This window comes from Pinus tabuliformis, chromosome 3_2 (assembly GCF_031772625.1).
Source record: "Pinus tabuliformis cultivar Carrire ecotype Pingquan chromosome 3_2, CPIR1, whole genome shotgun sequence".
Taxonomy (NCBI): Eukaryota; Viridiplantae; Streptophyta; class Pinopsida; order Pinales; family Pinaceae; genus Pinus; species Pinus tabuliformis.
In genome coordinates this window covers 1,256,356,291-1,256,377,787 of record NC_142302.1, presented here as the reverse complement: position 1 = coordinate 1,256,377,787, position 21,497 = coordinate 1,256,356,291, and the positions used below count along the sequence as shown (strand labels likewise).

Genomic DNA, 21,497 nt, shown 5'->3' with positions numbered 1-21,497 from the left:
TTCCATGTGAAAGTGGCGTAGAAGATCACATGCATACTTGGACTGGGAAAGGGAAATACCTTCCTTGGATTGCAAGACCAAGAAAATAATGCAAGTGTCCTAAGTCTGTCATTTAAAACTGCTTTTTAAGGCTGTACTTCACATGGTTTACAAGGTTGGGATCACTACTAATAAGGATAATATCATCAACATAAAGAACAAGAATGATAAGAGACTTACCCACTTCCTTGGTGTTGACAGTATTGTCAGAATGACACCTAGAAAAGCTAGTATCTAAAAGAAAGTTATCCATTTTAGCATACCAAGCTCGAGGGTCTTGCTTGAGACCATAAAGGGATTTCTTAAGCCGACATACAAGGATGGAGTCTGTTTGTATAAAGCCAGGAGGTTGTTCCATATAGATTTCTTCATGCAAGTCCCCATGCAAGAAGGAAGATTTAACATCCATCTGATGGACTTCCCATTTGAAAGAGGCAACAAGGGAAAGAACAAGGCGGATAGAGTTGATTTTGGCAATAGGGGAGAAGGTTTTAGTATAGTCAATACCTTCAACTTGTGAAAAACCCTTAGCAATAAGACAAGTTTTATGTTTATCAACTTTTCCATCTGGTCCAAACTTGGTTATGTAAACCCATTTGCATCTAACAAGTTTTCGTCCCATTGGAAGAGAAACAAGATCCCATGTATCATTTGCAATAATGAACGATATTATTCATTCATAGCTACGTCCCAATTTGGATGGCCTGACATTTCTGCAAAGGGGTCAGGATCATAATTCGTTGAAGCTTGAGCCAGTAAAGAAGAGGCTCTATCGAACTTAGAACGTGTACGTCGCTGATCTATAGGATCACTTGCAAGAGCACATGACGCATCCCGAGTAGCACAGACCCATTTTGGAAGTTGAGGAGCTAAAGGAGGATTCCGAAAGGTGGCGGGGGATTGTCATCCTCGCCGTCATCATCTGAAGAAGAAATATTTTCAAAAGTAGAAGGTATAGAGAGAGGTGGCATATCTGTCGAACTAGGCTCATAGGCCGATATATTTTCAGCGAACTTTATATCTCTTCTAATGATATTTTTTTTGAATTTAGGTGGAAAAAGTCTATATCCTTTGACATCTTCAAAATATCCAACAAAAATTCATTTTTCACTCTTAGGTTCTAAGGCTTTATGTTTCTCATCTGGAATATGGGCCCATGCTTCACTTCCAAAAACATGAAAGTGACTTACATCTGGTTTAATTAAGCTTCATGCTTCTTCTGGAGTGATATTCTTTAAAACCTTAGTAGAAGTGCGCTTTACTATGTAATTTGCATAGTTAATTGCTTCTGCCCAAAACTTAAGACTAAGTCCTTTCGATTGAAGCATACAATTAGCCATTTCCTTTAAAGTGCAGTTCTTCCTTTCAACTACACCATTTTGTTGTAGAGTATATGAAACAATATGTTGCATTTGAATTCCATCCTCAGTACAAAAGTTGATGAATTTGTTGTTAACTTATTCTCCCCCATTATCAGAGCTTAGCTTAAGAATTTGATGTCCAGATTGTTTCTCAACAAAGGCCTTAAAGGCCAAGAACATGTTAAATACTTCACTCTTGAGTTTTAAGAAATATAGCCAAGTGCGTCTAGAGAAATCATCAATGAAAGTTAAGAAATACTTGTAGCCAGAGAATGAAACCACTGGAAGTGGACCACATACATCACAGTGCACAAGCTATAAAGGGGTTGAGGCATGCCAAGAGGCATGTTTTTCAAAACTATCCCGTTGATGTTTTCCGATTACACATCCAGAACAAATACCATCTCTGCAAGATTCCATAGGAAGACCTGTCACCATATTTTATTTACATAGATTTTGAAGGGATCGATAGTTTAAGTGACCAAATCGCTCATGCCAAAGTTTGTTCACTTCATCATTATGAGCAAAAAATACTAAGAGAATAGTTGATGACCCAAAGTTGTTGAACTCATACAACCTTGTAGAATCATCAACAATTCTGGTAGCTAACATCTGTCCAAGATCTCTTAGGTCCTTAATTACAACACTATGAGGTGAAAATTCAACGGTTTTACCTTCACCTAAATGAGTTATCTCATATACATATAGAAGGTCGCAGGATAAGGTTGGAACACATAATACATCATTAAATTAACCATTGTCTAGATGAATAGTTCCAATTCCTAAAACATTAAGAGATCTATCATCACCAACATGTATATTTTTGGTGTTACATTCATTTAAAGAAGAAAACATGGCTTTGTTTTTTGCCATGTGATAGAAAGCTCCATAATCAATGAGCCACTCATGAGAATGAGAAGAAAAAGATACATTTAGTGCATAACCAGACCAATATGCTTGACAACCACATGCAAACTGTACTATTTCTGAAGATGAATATGAAGTTGAAGTTGAAGAGTGCTCCAAATGGATGTTATGCTTCTTCATTGTTGCTTCCAAGGCTTCCATATTCTTAAAGCATTTGGATTCTAAGTGGCCATCTTGATTACAAAAGTTGCAATGTCTATCAGTCTTCTTCCCTTTGTATTTATTTGCCTTATCATTTTATTGAATTGATTTTTCATTTTGAGATTGAAAGTGCTTAGGACCCTTGGTTGGTTTAGGACCATTCTTTTTAGGATGCCGCTTCTTAGGATTCTTTGAACTTGGTTGCTGCTGGGTGGCTAAAGCTTTCTTAGAAGAGTTTCCAAGATGTAAGAGTTTTTCTTGTTCTCTTATTAAAGAATAAAAAAAGGCATCAAAAGAGGGGGACTTGTAGTCATGTTATTGAGAAATAAAGACTTTTCTAGTAGAATGGAAGGTGGAAACAAACACAGAGTAGATTGGTCCCAAATTAGTAAGAATGGAATAGATAAGGCTACCATCTTCTTTCTTAACCTTAACACTTTCCAAGAAAAGTCTAAGGGCCTTGAACTTGGACAAAAAATCTTCAATGGAATAAAAATTATTGGGGTCCAACGTAAGCAACTCATTTTCGAGTTGATGGGCTCTAATTTCTTTTTTAATTCCAAAAACTTTATTGAGTTGTTTCAGTGCTTCATCAGGGGTATAAAGTTCTGCGATAGGAATCTAAGGTCTGGAGAAATAAACATCCTTATCAACCCACGTGCTTGATCTTGCATATTTTCCCATTTGGCTTGTTTATCTTCATCTTTAGGTTTATACTTTTGGCCTGAGGCTATTCTATAAAGACCTTTACTTCTAAGTAAATTCTCCATGTAGGACATCGATTGAAACTAGTTGGTGCTGTGAATAATAACTTGGCATGGAATTTCCATTTTAACAGAAACTGAAGCTGTAGACGCTAAAACTAAGTGTTCAAATGGAAAGATCTCGAAAAATTAAGCTGATTAAAAAAATCAGCTCTAAAAACGGCTTCTAGATAAAGAAGTTATGGCTTTTTGAAGAAAAGTTGTTGAATATGCCGACGAAATGTGTGAATGTGTGGAAGTGAAAGTCATTTTTACAATGGTACTTTATGACCCACTTTTATAAATAAGTGAAAGTCATTTTTACAATGGTACTTTCTGAGCCACCCACTAAATTGTAACTTAAATAAAAGATAAAGAGACTTTAGAATTATAAGTGACTCATTTTTTATAATGGATGAATACTTTTACATAAAGTAATTTTAAAACATAAGTTACATGTGCTTTTTGAAAAAGTAACTCAACAAAAAAAAAAACTTCAACCCAAGACCTCTATTTTTCATAAAGTAACTTTGGATCAAGTGAGCTAGTTTAAAAGGTTAGTAAGTTATGGAAAAGAGGAATGGTTTTTTTTTTTGAAGCTTTGGAGTGCATGCTTACTTGAGAAAGCCATTTTTTCCTACAAAACAAAAAACCACACAACCCAACACGGACATGCAAAAAACCAAACCTTACAGCTTGAAGTTAGATTTCGCCGGTGTTGGGTGTGGAACTTGATTATCTTCTTTATTCAGAGGTATCACTGCATTGAACCTCAGTTCGTAATGTGGCAACAACGTCCCCGTAATATTTGCGCTACAAGGGGGGTCCAGGGGGGCGGTTGCGATCTTTGGGAGCCCCCCCCATGGCGGGGATGGGGAGCAGCGTCCCCGAAGCTAAAAATAGATGTAAATTTCCCTTGTAAAATGTTGTAATTTCATAGTCAATCTAGGCCGTTCATTAGACAAAGATCTAACTATAGAAGTTATGTTTAATTTAGAGTTTTTTGCCCTAGAAATCAACCCCTCGCTATATATGAGGCAATTGTATTGCGTCTATGTAGATCTGTATTCTGAGTGAGAAAGAGAGAGGAGATCGTGTGAGAACGAAGAGAGAATTACAACGGATCTGCTGTAGGTTGTATTTCTTCATTTTGCTGGATAATATAAAAGGGAGGACTCACTGTTTCTTCGTGGACGTAGCCCAAATTGGGTGAACCACATATATCTGTCTCTCTTGTTTTATATGTTTATATTTCTACAATATATTTTATGTGTTTCATTGCTCTGAAATATATAATTTTTTAATAGCCGAAAATTAAATATTTTCCTCAATGTTTCTGATTTTCCAAGATCACACTAAGGCACAGTAGAAAAGAGCATACACATGAGAAAAATCCTTCATTTTTGTCTCTGATTTGCTCACATCGCTTAGAGTCATGAAATGTATAGATCCGATAATAAAAAACAAAGACATAAATAAACCAAAATAAACAAAGAAATCAATAACTAAAACTGCAAATAAAGATTGTATACCTCAAAATCTTAAAAATGATGTAGCTAGGGCTATCAAAAACCATTTCGCATGAAATGAAAGGGGTTCCTCACTGGAACAGATATTCCTAACACAATAGAGCAATTCTCTCGCCTTGAAAGCAGTAAAAAACAGAATATCTAGGAAACGATAATCAGAGGTAGTTTTATCATCTTCAGATTTCAATCACCAATGGATGTGGCCCTCAAATAGTTTTGATACCATGTTGAAATTTACAGGCCAAGTTCATCAGATAGAACACTAGGAAATCACTCACAAATAGATTACAGATCAGTACATCAGTGTTCTTGACGTGGTTAAAACCCTCAAAGAGGGAAACAATCCACTATGGAAGCCAACACGACCACTTCAAGCAATTTATTAATGTAAAAGAAAGAAAATTTACATAAGCTTCTCTCATGAACGTCACCTTACAAATGACCCTCCATGCTCTTTAAATAGAAACCATGGACCAATCAGGTGTTAAGCCATGGATCAAGTGTCGGTAATACTGATGAGAGAATGAACCATTAGAGCACTTCATGTCTAGAACATATCGTGACCGTCAGATTGTAAGTTACAAAAGTACATAGTAAAGAAACACACTTTACCTAAATCTACACTAGACCAAGTTATACTTAACTATTTCCTATGTGTCGAAATATCCTAACACCTAGCCCAGTTTTCTGTAAACAAAAAAAACTCTGATCTTTAGTGGAATGTCTTCCAAACTTGTGATGACTTGGAATGTCTTCCAAACTTGTGATGACATTTTTGGATCTGCAACTATCTAGAGAGGATTTAGAGCCTTCTCGGTGATTCTCATATGAAGACTATTAGTTTATGATCAGATATGCATTCATGACCTGTAACTTACACGTTTTCCATGTGTTTGACGAAATGCTTATTATAGATTAGATAGTCTAGGTCAAGTTCTTGTTTCAAGTTTGAATGTTTGGTATTGTCATCATGTAAATTATGATTCTAGAACGTTTTAGGCAATTATGGGTAGTAGTATGGAGGTTGACCTGAAAAAGTAGCACAGACCCTGGAACCGCATGCTCAGATCTGAAGGATTTAGGCCATAACCACATGGAAGCAAACCTATCCGTGTGATTGGAGGTCTATAACCGCACCCTTGTCTTGTTATGCGTGTCGTTGGGGTGCTAGGTCAGAGAAAAAAAATTCCAGCTCATGGATTGATCACTTGGAGTGGCTATTCAACTGCTGAGTGATGTGTAGTCCCTATAAGATGTTAATATGTGTTCAGTTTGTAGGCCTCACCTCCTTAACTGGAAGTCAAATGTTGGGTCATGTCATAGTGACACTCATCTCATGTTTACCCTAACAAGCTCATGAAATTGGGTAAATGTGGGAGGAAGCATTACAATCTTGAGAGCCATTGAATGCTATTGACTCACCAAAGCCCTCATTACCCAAGTGCTGCAAGATCATTGAGCTTAACATAAGGAATTGTTAAATAAATTCATGTTGTTTGAAGCCAAGTTTGAGTTTATATGTCAGCGAGTTTTTAGCGTCAAAAGTGAGGTGCCAAATAGATAAGCCATAAACCAAGCTTGTGCCCAAAATTCATATAAGATCCCATTAAAACAAGTCATCATTGATGAAGATGTCGATGTTTATCATCATTGATGAAGATGTTGAACGAAACATCAACAAGGTTACCCCTAATCTTCAAAAGCCCGAGCCTCCGAGGCCTTTTAAGCAATGATTACGAAGTCTTTTACTTCTTTTGTTTTATCATCTTATGATAGTTATGCTTTTCTAAATCATATAACTACTAATTTTATTGTCATCTAAATTGTACAAGAATCTAGACCTCACGAAAATCTAAACCTCAATAAATTAATTAGACTTGGACATAAAAAAGACTCGTATTCTAACATATTCCATATGCTAAACTCTTTGTAACCTAATTTCGTTTTTGAACCGCCATAAATTACTAATATAAATTAAAATTATTAGTACTACAATTTCCTTATCTATTTTTTTAAAAGTTCACTTTCATTATGAATAGGTTCCAAGTCTCCCCACGACGAATTGCTACATCGGAGAAGGGTAATGAAAAACTTAAACTATATGTGCTCCATCGGAGAAGGGTAATGAAAAACTTAAACTATATGTGCTCCATCGGAGCATGGTAATGCAAGCCTTGAAAATGTCATGTGACGCTAGTCCATTTTCAGGTGAATTTGAGAGATTGAAATATACACAGTTACAATAACACTGTTTTCCATATGATGCGCAGCTCATTGCCAAGTATATTTTAAGGAATGAAACATCCAATTACAAGAATACTTTAAAGGCTTTGCTAAAGTAGAATACTCTTCTTTACAATGCTACAATGCCGGTGACCACAATCATATAATGATGAAAGTGAATGTGGTGAAATAGATCACTTGGGCTCCACGGTGTGACGCACTGAATATCCGCCACTGTACTCAAAGGAGCCACCCTTCTTGAGAATGCCATCGTCTGAAGTATAATTACTAGACTGAGTATAATAAAAGCCCTTAATGTTGATGGCACTGGAATCACTGGCGAGAGATGATGCAGATGAGTTGTTGTATGGCCCATCGTCATCCTTGCAGTTGGTGGCAATCGATTCCAGCTCCTTCACTACATCACTCATGCTCGGTCGATCTGCAGCAGATTCCTCGGCGCACTTCAACGCGAGGTTCACAAAGCTTTCAAGGCCTGGAAGAAGAGTACCGTGTGACTCTGATCCGAGTAGCAGGGGATCAACTAATTCGCTAACTAGCGCACCAATTCCACCCGTATCCAAGGCGCTTTTAACTTCACGAACTATGTATTTTCCTCGTTCAATAGGCCGTCGTGCTGTTAAGATTTCAAGTAATACGACGCCGAAACTATATACATCACTCTTCTCACTTAGCTGGTGCGTCATATAGTACTCTGGATCCAGATAGCCCTATTATATGTATAAATGCATATCAATAATATTACCATATGTGAGTCTTCGCTTCAAGCACTAGTCACCATTACAAACGATCAAGCTGAAAATTCAAATAAAGCAATAAACAGGTACTCACCATTGTTCCTTTTACTTGGGTGGACACATGGCCTTTGCCCCCTTCATCAATACCCCCGTCTGTAACGAGTTTCGACAGTCCAAAGTCTGCTACCTTGGCTATCAGATTGTCGTCCAACAAGATGTTGGTTGACTTAACATCTCTGTGAATTATAGGCGGATAGGCAAGCTCATGCAGATAGCTTAAGCCCTTAGCTGAACCCAATGCTACACGAATCCTCCTTCGCCAATCCAAATGAATACCACTTTTACCTGTTCTTTCCCATGAACGCAGGGAATTAGTTACTACTAATATCAGTATGTATGTCGAATCACCAGTAAAGCACAAGTAAATAAACACAGGAGAATACTAATACTTCAGCTGCAAATATTTAACCCACCAGAGAGACTATCCTGAAGACTACCATTTGACATGTATTCGTAAACTAGCATTTGCTCTCCTTGCTCAAAACAGAAGCCAATGAGTCCCACGAGGTTCTTGTGATGAACCCGAGACAGCAGCTCAATCTCGTTCTTAAATTCAGCCCCACCTTGCAGAGACCCTCGTTGCGCTCTTTTAATAGCTACCAGTTCACCTGCACCAGGCAAGATTCCCTTATACACCTGTAATTCAAAATACATAATATCATTCGTTATTTAGAAATAAATAGATGAACAGAGGGTTGAACCTGAAATTCAGAAATGACAATCCGTTGAAGGCTTACAGAAGCAATGTCAAATCTATGATATTATATACCTTTCCATAGCCTCCTGAACCAATCTCATGAGCGTCGTCGAAGTTATTGGTAGACTTCTTAAGCTCTTGACATGAAAACCATCTGGCCCCTTTGAGTTTGGGAGCGCCACCACTATCCGGACCGCTTGTTCCCCAAGAAACTGCTCAAAAAATGGATTTAGAAAACATGCTCTCAATACAAAAGCAATAAACAGGGGAAACTAATCCATAAATGTCCGCGGAACGGGTAATGGTGAAAGTACCGAAGGGTTTGCTTAATTCGATCGCCTGATCAGCTCTTTGCTTCTGCCTTAAAGCGTAAAAAGTCACACCAAGAATGGCAAGTGCCAAAAGCGCCGCACCAGTGGCTACACCAATAATTACAGCCGAGTTCAAGCTGGTCGATCTGCTGTTATCTGAAATAAACAAAATTATAGGTAAGAAAGCCAACAAGCGTTAGTGGTGTACATAAACGGCCACGAACAGATTCTATTTACCGGGAAAAATGTATAGGTCTGCCAGGAAGAAAAAGGGTCCGAATTCGTGGGGTGGTTTGTACGTTTGCTTGCTCAGAGCGAACCCAATCCTCTGGATTTCTTTTCGAGTAAAATACTTGCCGTCCGTAGGGTAAAGTTGTAATTGGATATTGAGGTAGTTGTTATCGTCAAAATGAAGGCAGCAAATGTATACATAGCCTGGAGCAAGGCTTAGATTCTGCCATATTGAAGCCTCTAGCTCCCTGAACCTGGAACTGGAAGCGGTGGACAGATCTGAAAATGACGGAGCCCTGAACACCATTTCGCCCGTAAAAGGGACTTGGCATTCACAGGTCTGAGGATTTACCTTTTGCTCTGCAGTCTTGCACGATTTTATGCTACAGTTTGATGAAGTAGAGTATGATAACTCCATCGCTGAAGGTTGACATACTTTGTTATTTGACAAGAAACTGCCACTATCACAAACCGGGTTCCCCAGCAGCCTGCAGTTATCACTAGCCAAGATTATAATCTTGAAGCTGCCAATGTCAAGATTATAACAAGAATACGGTTACAAAACCGACTTCCTTTTTAAGAATCGAACAGCACACTCACAGTAAAGTCTTATTGTAGAACTTTCCCAAGCTAGCATCAGGGATCTGGTTGAATTCCAGATTCACCAATTGAAGCTGCGGACCTATGTTGGTGCCCATAGAGAGAGACATGTTGAAAAGGTTGTGTCCCAGTTTCCTGCTCCGGTCAAAATATCCAACTTTCATTACTTATTAGAGCTCTAAAAAGACCAAAATGAAAACACTGAAAAGTTTGATCTCATTCATACTCACACGGTCTGAAGTTGAGGCAAGCTAAATAGGTCTTGAGGAACCGAACCTTCTAACCTTCCGTTTTCTATGACGCTTTACAATCAGTGCGAAACGAAAGATTAATATAGAAAATTCGGTCCACATTAAACCATGGAAAACATGTAAGTTTGAAATCCATAATATAAGATATTCATCCCAAACTTACAGCGTCGTTAAGGATTCTAGTTTCATGAACCATTCTGGAGCTTCTGATTCGTCAAATGAATTGTTGCTCATGTCTCTGTACACAATTAGGAAAATTTAAATTGATATTCATGAGAGTCTGCCCGCCAGTAAATTGGGATTTATTGATCTATTATGGAATCTGATCTTACACGTAAGCCAGACTGTTCATCGTTGATAAGTCCGGTAAAGGGCCTTCCAGTCGATTGTGTTCCAGGTGCCTGATGACCAGACGTCCAAAAAATTTATAACTTGATAAATCTTATTCAATTTCTTCACCAGAAAAACTTTCAGATATACAGAGAAATGACATCTTACAGTTGATTGATTTTTGTCAGATTGTTCAGCGACGGAACGGAACCAATCAAAGAATTTCGATCAAGCCTCCTGATGAACGACTATAAAAGGTGAATCATTTAGCAGTCTCTGAGGGAAATTAACGATGCCATGTTTCAGCTTAAAGGAATTTAGAGTGCCCGGGACTTACAGGACCTCCAATGTTGATACCATAGCCACAGTAGAAGGAATCTCCCCCGTAATAAGATTGCTATCAAACAGCCTGCACACAATAAAACAATAATGGATAGTGGTTTCCCTTCGGAAACGAATATAAATTTGAACATAAAACTAACATGTTTGTATTGAGGTAATTGCCGACTCACACGTGAATTAGCTGCATGTTCGGATTGAAAATTTCGCTTGGAATTGGGCCATTCAGTCGATTTTTATTGAAGTGGCTACGAAAAACAAAAAGTACTCTTAATCACTCACCAAAATAGCACACAGTACTCAAAAGGCGAGCGAAACAGAGAGAGATAACTTACAAGTGTTTGGCGCTGGAGAGTTTGTCCAACCCGGGCATAGTTCCACTGGAAACCGGCAGTTGTCCGCTTATTTCGTTATCCGCAATGTCTAACCAGTATAATTGTTCAAGATACCCTAATGACGCGGGTATATGCCCGTTCAGTTTATTTGAATTTAATGCCCTGACAAGAGCAACGTGATCTATCAGGACGATAGGTGGGGTGAATTCAGAAAGGCAATCGAGAGAGAAAATAGTTGAATCTAGAAAAACGCTCTCCCGGTCCTTAGGTACTTACAGGAAAGTCAGATTTCGCAGATTTCCTAACTCGTTCGGGATGGGTCCGGTAAAGCCACAACCGATCATGATCCTAAAAAGACCGAAAATCAGTAATATCAAAGAGATTCCAAAAATGTAAAAAAACAATAAATATTAAATATTAAATATTAAATATTCTAACAAATGTCAGATTGAACTATCATGATTCATGACCAATATGCAACCATCACTAATGAATTTACAGTGCTAGCTTACAACGTATCTAGGTGAATCAATTTGCCGATCGTATTAGGGATTGCTCCAGTCAGACCCTTATTGTACGATAAATCCCTGCGTCACAGCAGAAATTTGTTTTCAGACGGAGAAGGTTGTTGAGGCTCCCTCTAGCCACATTTTTTTCCAAAATAAATTACAGTTTTGCAAACAAATCTGCAGGTGAGCTCTGAGCTTGACTTACAGTGATCGCAGCTCGGTTAGTGAACCGATGTCGCTAGCCAACGTTCCTTTGAGATTCATAGTTGATAAGCTCCTTCACAATACAAAAAAGCCTACATGAGCAAGTGATAAAATATACAAGAACCAACTAAAAGTATGGTAGCTGCATGAAATCCATTTGGGCATTCCTTTCTTCAATGTTTGATGGGTTCAGGGCTGAAAAATAATTACAGTGAGGTAACTTCGGAATCTGTGCAGATAACCCCATCCCAATTGGACGTGCAAGGATCTGAACCCTTCCAACTCGGTGGCGTGTTCTGCCAATCTGCTTGCAGTGCCCTCAGGGCGGCAGCTGTAACATACACAATTGTTGTTGAATGTCGTGATTAATCTAAGGAGCAAGGTTGATAAGAACCCAAAGGACCTAATGTATATCATATACAAGCCTAAAGGAGAAAGAAAGGGCACTTACCATTTTCACTATCTGTTAATCCCGTGATTCCAACGCATCGCAGAGCAACACAAAGCAGAAGAAGCAATGTAGTTGAGGACATGGCCATTCCGAAGAAAGAGGCTGAATGCCAATGCAGTCACTCCCCAATGACTTTCACTTTCAAAAATTATTCAGAATTGGATTATCCGACACCACTGCAACTTATAACAAAAAAATTCCAACTTTCCGCTAATCTGGCCGTATCGAAGGGATTTTGGAATAGGTATGGTTGATACTGAATGGAGATTTACCTCCTACAGTAGTCGATTGCTGCTGACGACCGATCGACATACCCAATGACCAGTCACTCCCAACAAAGACATGCGTATAACTCAATTCTTCTTCTATTTGTAATTACCATCATAATTGCTCACTTGCCTGACTTGCCTTCAAAGTCAGTCCAATTAATCCAGACAAAAAAAAATTATACTTCACTCGCACACCATCCTCCAACAGCTGGATGGAATCATTACTCATTGCCATGCTGCACCAACCAGCATTCATTTCTATTAATACTCGATGAGGCCGTTGAGATAGCTCATCATATATCGCACCAATATGATAGAGAAACAATCAATCAGGGACTAAGATCCCTCCCGGTGATGATGATGATGTGATATATCACTAGAGAAAATATGTATGTATTTGATCCTGCTGTACACCTTTTGGAGGGGAAGGAAGGAACATCTAATACCCTGCATTATACGTAAGTGTAACATCAAAGGGAAAAACATCCAGCACCGCGCATTCCTGTCCGGATTCTTCAATTGGGAAGGTAAAACCATCAATGGGTGGATATGTTTGCCGAGGGCAGGTTTTACTTGAGCCCAATGGGCACACCTTAAATGGGACAGACGTATAACCTCTCTAGGAAAGCATTAAACATCATGCACTTCTCTCTAGGAAAGCATTAAACATCATGCACTTCTCTCTGGAATGAATGGCCAAGGTAAAACCGTGAATGGGTAAACCTGTCAAGGGGGGAACGGAGGAATAATCCCTTCACCGTGGACTGGTCTTTATTTTAGTTTGAGGGACACCTCCAATGGGCAGATTTGTCATTTACAACATTTTTGTTTTGTCCGTCGAATTTTCAGTTACGTGTTTTTATGCTTAAACATGGTGGTTGTTGCAAGTAAAAAAATAATTGACTATTCTATATTTTTAAAGATGGAACAATTCTGAACTTAGCGATGACAATTTGGGATGCAGGCCCATATTTTTAAAGAGGGAAGAATTCTGAATTTAGTTACACCATTTTAGAAAAATGAAAACGATCCAGTGGGTCTTTATGGAAGGTTTAGAGAGGGTATTATTGCTCGATGAAAGACTAGAATTATAACTCTTTGTAAATGGGTCATTTACCATTATGAAATTTTCAATACTTTTGGTAAATCAATGAGGAATTTTGACAAATGAGGTTGGATGCTTTTAAACTTTATTTTCGCTTATATATATATTTTGATATTATTATACTAATATATGATTTAATGGTATTTACATTTAAACAAAGTCTTTAAGTAGAAATCATATGAGAATTTTTTGGCCGCGTTTCAAACCAACAAGAGTGGTTCATCATTAGGACCGAAATTTAAACTAGCATAGGGAAAAGGAATGTTAATTTAAATAGTTGTGTTGTTAAAATAGAAGGGATGTTTTTTTTAAAGGTTCCAGCATAATTAATAGAAAATCTATTTATCTAGAAATAGGAGACATGTAGAGTCAATAGCGGTAACTATTTTCTTATAATCTCATATTTAAACTAGAATGAATGGGACTCGGTAATATTAGAACTATATAACTATACCAAATAATGTTTTTTATGTCAATTTTAGATGTTATATTCCCCACAAATTTTATTTTAGGGGCATTTAGCCTACATCACACCTAAGTCCCATGAAACCTAATTAATTTTTTCATGAGCGTTTATCCTACAATCACTTCTCCTTTGCCGAAGTTAAATGGATGCTCGTATTAGTCAATTGACCTTTAGTCTAGTGCATCTTGCAACTCCTAAGTGAATTGCTTGAGATAACATAGCTTTTAGATCGTTAAGATTGAATAATTGTTGGTGTTTCAAGGGTTTATGAACTTTGAAAAAAATCATGAGATATTGTTGATGCAGGCCTTAACTTTTTAATTTCTATGTTGGCGGGCTTTTTATCCTTTAAGCCCTAAATGTTTCAAATCCATAACCAAAAAAGGGGATTACCTTACAACAAAACCACTAGGCTCAAGCCTTTTTTTTAATAGCCGTAGTAGCCAACACACATGCAATCTACTTCAACTTCAGTGCGAGGAACCGGCCCACATGACTTGACATGTGACCATCGTGCTAAATCTTAGACCTCGCCAAAAACCCAAGTTGTTCTGCCTCTGCTCCAATCTTCTAAAATGACAGACTTTGAGATTCTTTCATCAACTATTGCTCATTTTTCCGTTACTCGCCTTGTTATCTATTGGAATCTTGACGTTTACTCAAAAAGGTTTCCGAGAAGTTTCTTTCGAGGAGTTTTCTCTGAGAAATATGTTTCGAGATAGAAACTTCATGATGGATCATCTCTCGCCTTTTGTCAGGTGTCATCCCCAGCCCTTCTTAAAAGTGTGCGCAAATCTGTTGGTGTACATGCACCTAGATTAGCTCCAGTTGTTGGTGTACATGCACTTAGACTAGCTGTGTTGGTGTACATGCACCTAGATTAGCTCCAGTTAACTTATTGCTTGCATGCGGCACATGTACACATTAACATAAGATAAAGCACACTTAGCTTTAGTTAGCTTTAGTTATTGCATGTACAACTAAGCTTAACTTAGTTGCTTTTATGTATTTATTCTAAAACTGATATTGTAGAATCAATTTTTCATTCTTTTCTCAATTCTTGCTCGCTTCCTTCCTTCTCTTGCAAGCTTGTTTATTGTTTTGCAGATCTAGATCTGTGTATCTCAAAAATCTTACATGGTATCAGAGCACAGGGATTTGTAATCAGTGCACAAGAAATTTTATTTGCAGGTTCAGAAGATTGAAGCAACAACAAAGAATGGAGTCTAAATTGGAGTTTCCACAATCAGCAATTCTCACTCCATATAATTATTTCGAATGGAAGCCAAAGATTCAACTTCATCTCAGAAGTAGAGGCTTATTTCGAATAACCATGGAAACGGAAGTTGAACCAACATCAGCAATGGAGAAAACAAGATATTTCAATCGCATGGACGAGGCCTTCGACATCCTATGTTTATCTATTTCTCCGGAACTGCTATTTCGTGTTGAATCATGTTCAACTCCAAATGAAGTATGGAAAAAATTGGAAGGATTGTTTAGAAAACAGGATGAAATGCAAGGTCACATTCTCGAAAATGAGTTAAACTCATTAGATCCGAGAAACTTTGAGAACATTCAAGATTTTTTCACAAGGTATAAAGCCTTGTTGGTTCAGCTGAAAGGATGCGGGATCGACAAATCCAAGCAAGAAAATCAGTTGATTCTTTCCATTTTATCAAAACTTGGTCCAGAGTATGCAGTATTCGTCTCTACATTCCACACAGTCATATTTGCAACTGGTGCAACTTGGAAGATGCCCTCACTGGATTCTTTTATTCAGTCTTTGATGCATGAGCAAGATAAGCTCATCAAAATGGGCACACTTAAAAATTCCAAAGCGCATGCACTTACTGTGCATGCAAAAGGAAAGGCAAATTCCAAAGACCATCAGAAAGGAAAAGGGAAGAAGGATCCTGATCCAAGAAAGGGAGGACATCCCAAACCCCCTGATGGATCATCTGGCTCAAAGGAAAGGAAAGGAACGAAAGGGCAATCAATGTGCAATTATTGCCACCATGGTTTTCATCCTGAATCTGCATGCATGAAGAAGACTATATATCTTATGGCACAGACACTCCAGCAACACAATCTTGGAGACCACATTCTTGAGAATGCTAAGAAGAAGCCTGGAGAAAAAGCACCAGATCCAAGAGGTAAAGGGCATGCTTTGATTGCTCTTCATTCTGCACCACAAGAATGGATCATCGATTCAGGAGCTTCACATCATATGGCTTCTTCAAAGGAATCCTTTTCTTCTCTACATGCATACTCAGGTCCTCCCATTCTCATGGGGGATAATTCTGCAGTTGCAGCAACTGGACAAGGAAGAGTGCAATTCGAAGATGGAAGTTTTGAAAATGTCTTGCATATTCCAAGGCTTTCTGTGAATCTTCTCTCAGTGTATCAGATGACACACACAGGCAGCGGAAGGAAAGTGAAATTTACCCCAGATTTCGTGAGCATTTATGACATGCAAACCAATTTGAAGATTGCATCTGGCAAGGTAAATGATCAATCTCGTCTGTATACATTTTCTGATTTTGTTCCTCAATCAGATTCTATTTTGCTACTTACGCATGCAAATGAAGAAAGTAGGATTTGGCACGAGAGATTTGGGCACTTGAATTTTAGATATATGCAACAGCTTAGTAAGCAAGGGATGGTCAAAGGATTGCCAACCATTGAATTTTCAGATGGTGTTTGTAATGGATGTGCTCTTGGAAAGCATCCACAAGAAAAAATCGAGAAGGGGCATGCATGGAGAGCCTCTTCACCTTTGGAACTTGTACACAGTGATCTCATGGGTCCATTTCCGGTGCTTTCAATGAGCAAAGCAAGATATGTGTTGTCATTTATAGATGATTACACGAGATTCACTTGGGTTTACTTCTTGAAACTCAAGTCTGAAGTTTTTCAACATCTAAAGATTTTCAAAGCGCATGCGGAAAATCAGTCTGGAAAACGCATCAAAATACTCCGCACAGATAATGGGACGGAATATGTCAACAAAGATATCAAGAATCTTTGTGATGAAGCAGGCATACAATTCCTTACACTCCACAACAAAATGGCGTGGTTGAAAGGAAAAATCAATCTTTGAAAGAGATGGCTAATTGCATGTTGCATGCAAGATCTCTTCCGTCGAAATTGTGGGCCGAAGCTATTAATTGTGCCTCATACATCCAGAACAGATCTCCTCATAAATCTGTTACTGGAAAAACACCTTTTGAGGCTTGGACTGGCATGCAACCTGAAGTTAGTCATTTCCGCATTTTTGGATCTCGAGCATGGGCCCGCATTCCTCCAGAGAAGAGAAAGGCTTTGGAACCTCAAAGCAAAGCATGCATGTTTGTTGGATATTTTGATGAAGTCAAAGGGTACAGATTGCTTGATATCCACACTGAAGAGCTCTTTATTGAAAGGAGTGTAAAGTTTGACGAAGATATTTCGCATGCACCAGTAGATGAACTTGTTACCAAATGTTCATCACCACTCATTGATGAGTATGCAGATGAAACTTCAGACCAGCATTCTGATGAAGATGAGTCTTTTCCTGTGACCCCTGTTAGACCACCAGTTGTTGAACATCGAGATCATACTTCTGCATGTAGTTCGGAAGATTCTCGACCACCTTCAACACAAAAATGGTGCAGCATGAGTGATATCCTTGATGATCCTGCCTCTATCCCTCTGTTTGAGGAAGATCCGCAAGCACTCTTAGCTATGGAGCCATCCATGCCCATGCATGCTTATATGATGCATGGATCTGATCCACAAACTTATGCAGAAGCAAATGGGCATCCTGAATGGGAAGCTCCCATGGATGAGGAATATAACTCTCTCATTGAGAACCAGACTTGGGATTTGGTTCTGCTACCTTCAAATTGCAAACTTGTGAGATGCAAGTGGGTTTACCGGACCAAGAAAGCATCAAATGGCCAAGTTAGTCGATATAAGGCACGATTGGTAGCAAAAGGTTTTCAGCAAGTACATGGTGTTGACTATGATGAGACTTTTGCTCCAGTGGAAAAAATGGATTCCATTCGGCTAGCTCTCTCCATTGCAGCAACAAGAGGATGGGAGGTGCATCATATGGATGTGAAGAATGCCTTTCTTCATGGTGATCTCGAGGAGGAAATCTACATGGAGCAGCCACAGGGATACATGCAAAATTCATCTTTGGTATGCAAACTAAAGAAGTCTCTCTATGGCCTCAAGCAAGCACCTAGAGCATGGTATGCAAAGATGGATTCCTATTTGTTATCTCAAAATTTTGTATGCTGCAAATCTGATTCCAATGTTTATTTTTTGAAGAAAATTGACTCCTTGTTGATCATAGTACTCTACGTAGATGATCTTTTGATAACAGGTAGTTCAGCTTCTGTCATTACTAACATCAAAATTGCATTGCATAAGCGGTTTTCTATGACAGACATGGGCTTGCTAAATTTCTTCCTTGGACTAGAGATCCATCAGTGTGATTCTGGCATTACCATTTCTCAACCAAAATATGCCAGAGATCTTTTGGCACGATTTCACATGAGTGACTGCAAGCCAGCAACCACACCTTTCTTATCAGGGATAAATCTTGAGAATGGCAAAGACACACCATTGGTTGATTGCACATTGTATCGCCAGCTTGTGGGAAGTCTTCTTTATCTCACTCACTCTCGTCCTGATCTCTCCTATGCTATCGGAGCAGTTTCCAGATACATGCAGGAGCCACATGAGTTACACTGGAATGCTGCAAAGCACATCCTTCGATATGTCCAGGGGACAATCACCTATGGGATTCATTATGCAGCCAATTGTTCTTTGAATCTCATCGGGTTCACAGATTCAGACTGGGCTGGCGACACCATTGATCGCAAGTCTACTTCCGGTTATGTACTTAGTTTGGGATCCGGCCCAATTTGTTGGTCAAGTAAGAAGCAGGCTGCCATTGCTTTATCATCAGCAGAGGCCGAGTATAGAGGAGCAGTCAATGCCACTATTCAGGCAATTTGGCTACAACATTTCCTATCTGAGCTTGGGATTAGTGTCCATCATCCAACTGTCATCTGGTGCGATAATCAAAGTACGCTAAAGTTTTGCAGAGATCCAGTGCAGCGGCAGCGTACCAAACACATCGAGATCCACATGCACTTCATTAGAGAACTCATTCATGATGGGATCATCGATCTTCAGTACTGTCCTAGTTCCGAGCAGATTGCTGACATCTTCACCAAGACTTTCACTGAGCAGAAGTTTCGATTCCTGCGAGATCGTCTCGGGGTGAAGGACACGACTGCCTAGCAGTTGTCTTCTCTCTACTTTTGCATTATATTTTGAGGGGGGGTTTTCTTCCCACTGGGTTTTCCATCTTTCCTCCTTTTTATGCATTGTATATGGGTACCTAAAATGGCCGTGTTGCCGGGACTCATTCATTTTGCATCACACTCACCTAAGTTATGCTTAAGGGGGGGTGTTGGTGTATATGCACCTAGATTAGCTCCAGTTGTTGGTGTACATGCACCTAGATTAGCTCCAGTTGTTGGTGTACATGCACTTAGACTAGCTGTGTTGGTGTACATGTACCTAGATTAGCTCCAGTTAACTTATTGCTTGCATGTGGCACATGTACACATTAACATAAGATAAAGCACACTTAGCTTTAGTTAGCTTTAGTTATTGCATGTACAACTAAGCTTAACTTAGTTGTTTTTATGTATTTATTCTAAAACTAATATTGTAGAATCAATTTTTCATTCTTCTCTCAATTCTTGCTCGCTTCCTTCCTTCTCTTGCAAGCTTGTTTATTGTTTTGCAGATCTAGATCTATGTATCTCAAAAATCTTACAAAAGCCTTTACCTCTAAGAGGAGTCAACGGTACTATAGTCCCACTTCACTCCACTCGTTCCACGTAACTAGATTCCATGTCACCCCAACCTTCTCCATATTGTTGCACTACCACGTATGTCGGTCCTCGTCACCCTAGTGCATTCGTTTGTGTGCTCCTATTTTGATCGCCCATGGAAAGAACTCCCGGGACCAGTCATCCTGACGCTGTCAAGTTACGAACTCTCATTGAAACTAAAAAAAAACTAAGTGTTGTGGGGTTTGCCTGCGTAATTTTTTCTCGATTCCTTTAATTGTTTCTTCCTCTCTTTTATCACTCCTACATGCCTCCAATTCGTGCAACCATAGTCCAATTGTCCCTGCCTCTGGTTACGGGGGCTAAAACAAAGCTTCAGGAGTGATCTAAGTCCCCTGCAAGATGTGTGTGTGTGTGTGCAATTAACGAATGACAAATAAATATTGCATAAGGACAAGTTTATAATATTTTCTTGAAAAGAGAAAAAAAAATCTCTCCACACTCTGATTGTTTTTATTAAATCAATGATTAAACAAATACATCACTACAGGTCACTCCAGATCCATAGAAATAGGATCAAATGGACCAATTTAGTGAAAATGAACCAAATCCCAACAATTATCTAATTTAAATGAATTACATGGGAATCCAAACCAACTCTATCCTAACAAACCCGCTCATTGAGGAACCAACTCCTTTGGTAAAATATTTTGACCTCTCGGTCAATAGATTTTACGGATGCCCCTGCGTCATATTCCCAAGGAGGCTCTTGCCCATGATGTCTTCAACAATTTTGCCACTTTTATGTAGTAATATGGCAGTCATCCAAGTTGCATCAGTTACTAGATGGTCCTTCCATTTGACCAAATATTCGTAGTATCCCTTTCCCATGGTATTCTTAATCAATCTCTTATCTAAAATCATTTCTGGTTGCAAAGGATATGTTAATGGTAACTAGTTCTGATCAGGAGCTCAGGACCAACTGTCGTAAAATGGTAAAAAATGAAAGTGCTTAGAACTGATTTGAACCTAAACGACTGGATAGAGCTCGTCTTCCTGATTTTGGCGCCGTGAACGGTTCGGAAAACGGTCGCCGTATGAGAAAGTTATGCCAAAAAGAAGAATTGCCTAATAACATTGAAATTTTGAATTTTTTCAAATTTTTTTTAAAAGAGAATATTCCACAAGATATTCATTGGAATATTCTGTCATGGGCAACGAATGGCAAGCTGCCACGTGGCAGGCGTGGAGGCCGCCACGTGGCCAAGGTGACATCAACACTTTGGGTGCATGTTTAAAAGTTTGGTTGAATTGTGGTTTGAACCCGCGACCTCCTTACCACAAGCCACACGTCTTACCACTTGACCATGGCAAAGGGCTTGTCATGAGGGTGGTGGAATTTGTCTATGAAGTTTAAATTTCATTTGGCCGGGGCCCGAACGGGGCTAGCGCCCCCATGCCATACGACCCAGACCCGGAACCGTAGGCTTAAGCCTACCCGCCAGTGGAAAAACGCCAAGGTTAACGTTTAATGTCCAACGTGGTCACATTTGAAATGAACGCGGATTGAACAACACGTTCAATGGCCAGTCCACAATCAGTTAGTGCAGAATCCAAGGCAACTTAACCTCCGACGAATGTTTGGTCACATGCGTGCTAAAACTAGAGTTAAGGCAGTTAGACTGGCGGGAATATTGGCGGAGCGCCAAATTTGGGCGGTCCCGCCATAATTGGTGGACCTATCTAGACCTCCACTATAT

General features: G+C 39.1%; 1 protein-coding gene across 1 annotated transcript; it reads right to left on the bottom strand.

Moving 5' to 3' along the window:
* Positions 1-6,914: 6,914 nt before the first annotated feature.
* LOC149185297 (Leucine-rich repeat protein kinase family protein) lies at positions 6,915-12,517 on the bottom strand. The gene is made up of 19 exons (XM_089417890.1): positions 12,040-12,517; positions 11,799-11,919; positions 11,590-11,661; positions 11,388-11,462; positions 11,152-11,223; positions 10,876-11,037; positions 10,714-10,788; positions 10,539-10,610; positions 10,370-10,438; positions 10,204-10,272; positions 10,035-10,109; positions 9,851-9,922; positions 9,621-9,755; positions 9,027-9,508; positions 8,793-8,945; positions 8,551-8,690; positions 8,195-8,417; positions 7,816-8,066; positions 6,915-7,694 (listed from the first exon to the last, which is right to left on the bottom strand). Exons 1-19 carry the CDS (start codon positions 12,125-12,127, stop codon positions 7,158-7,160), a joined length of 2,943 nt encoding a protein of 980 aa, XP_089274016.1. The 5' UTR covers positions 12,128-12,517; the 3' UTR covers positions 6,915-7,157.
* Between the last annotated feature and the right edge of the window lie 8,980 nt (positions 12,518-21,497).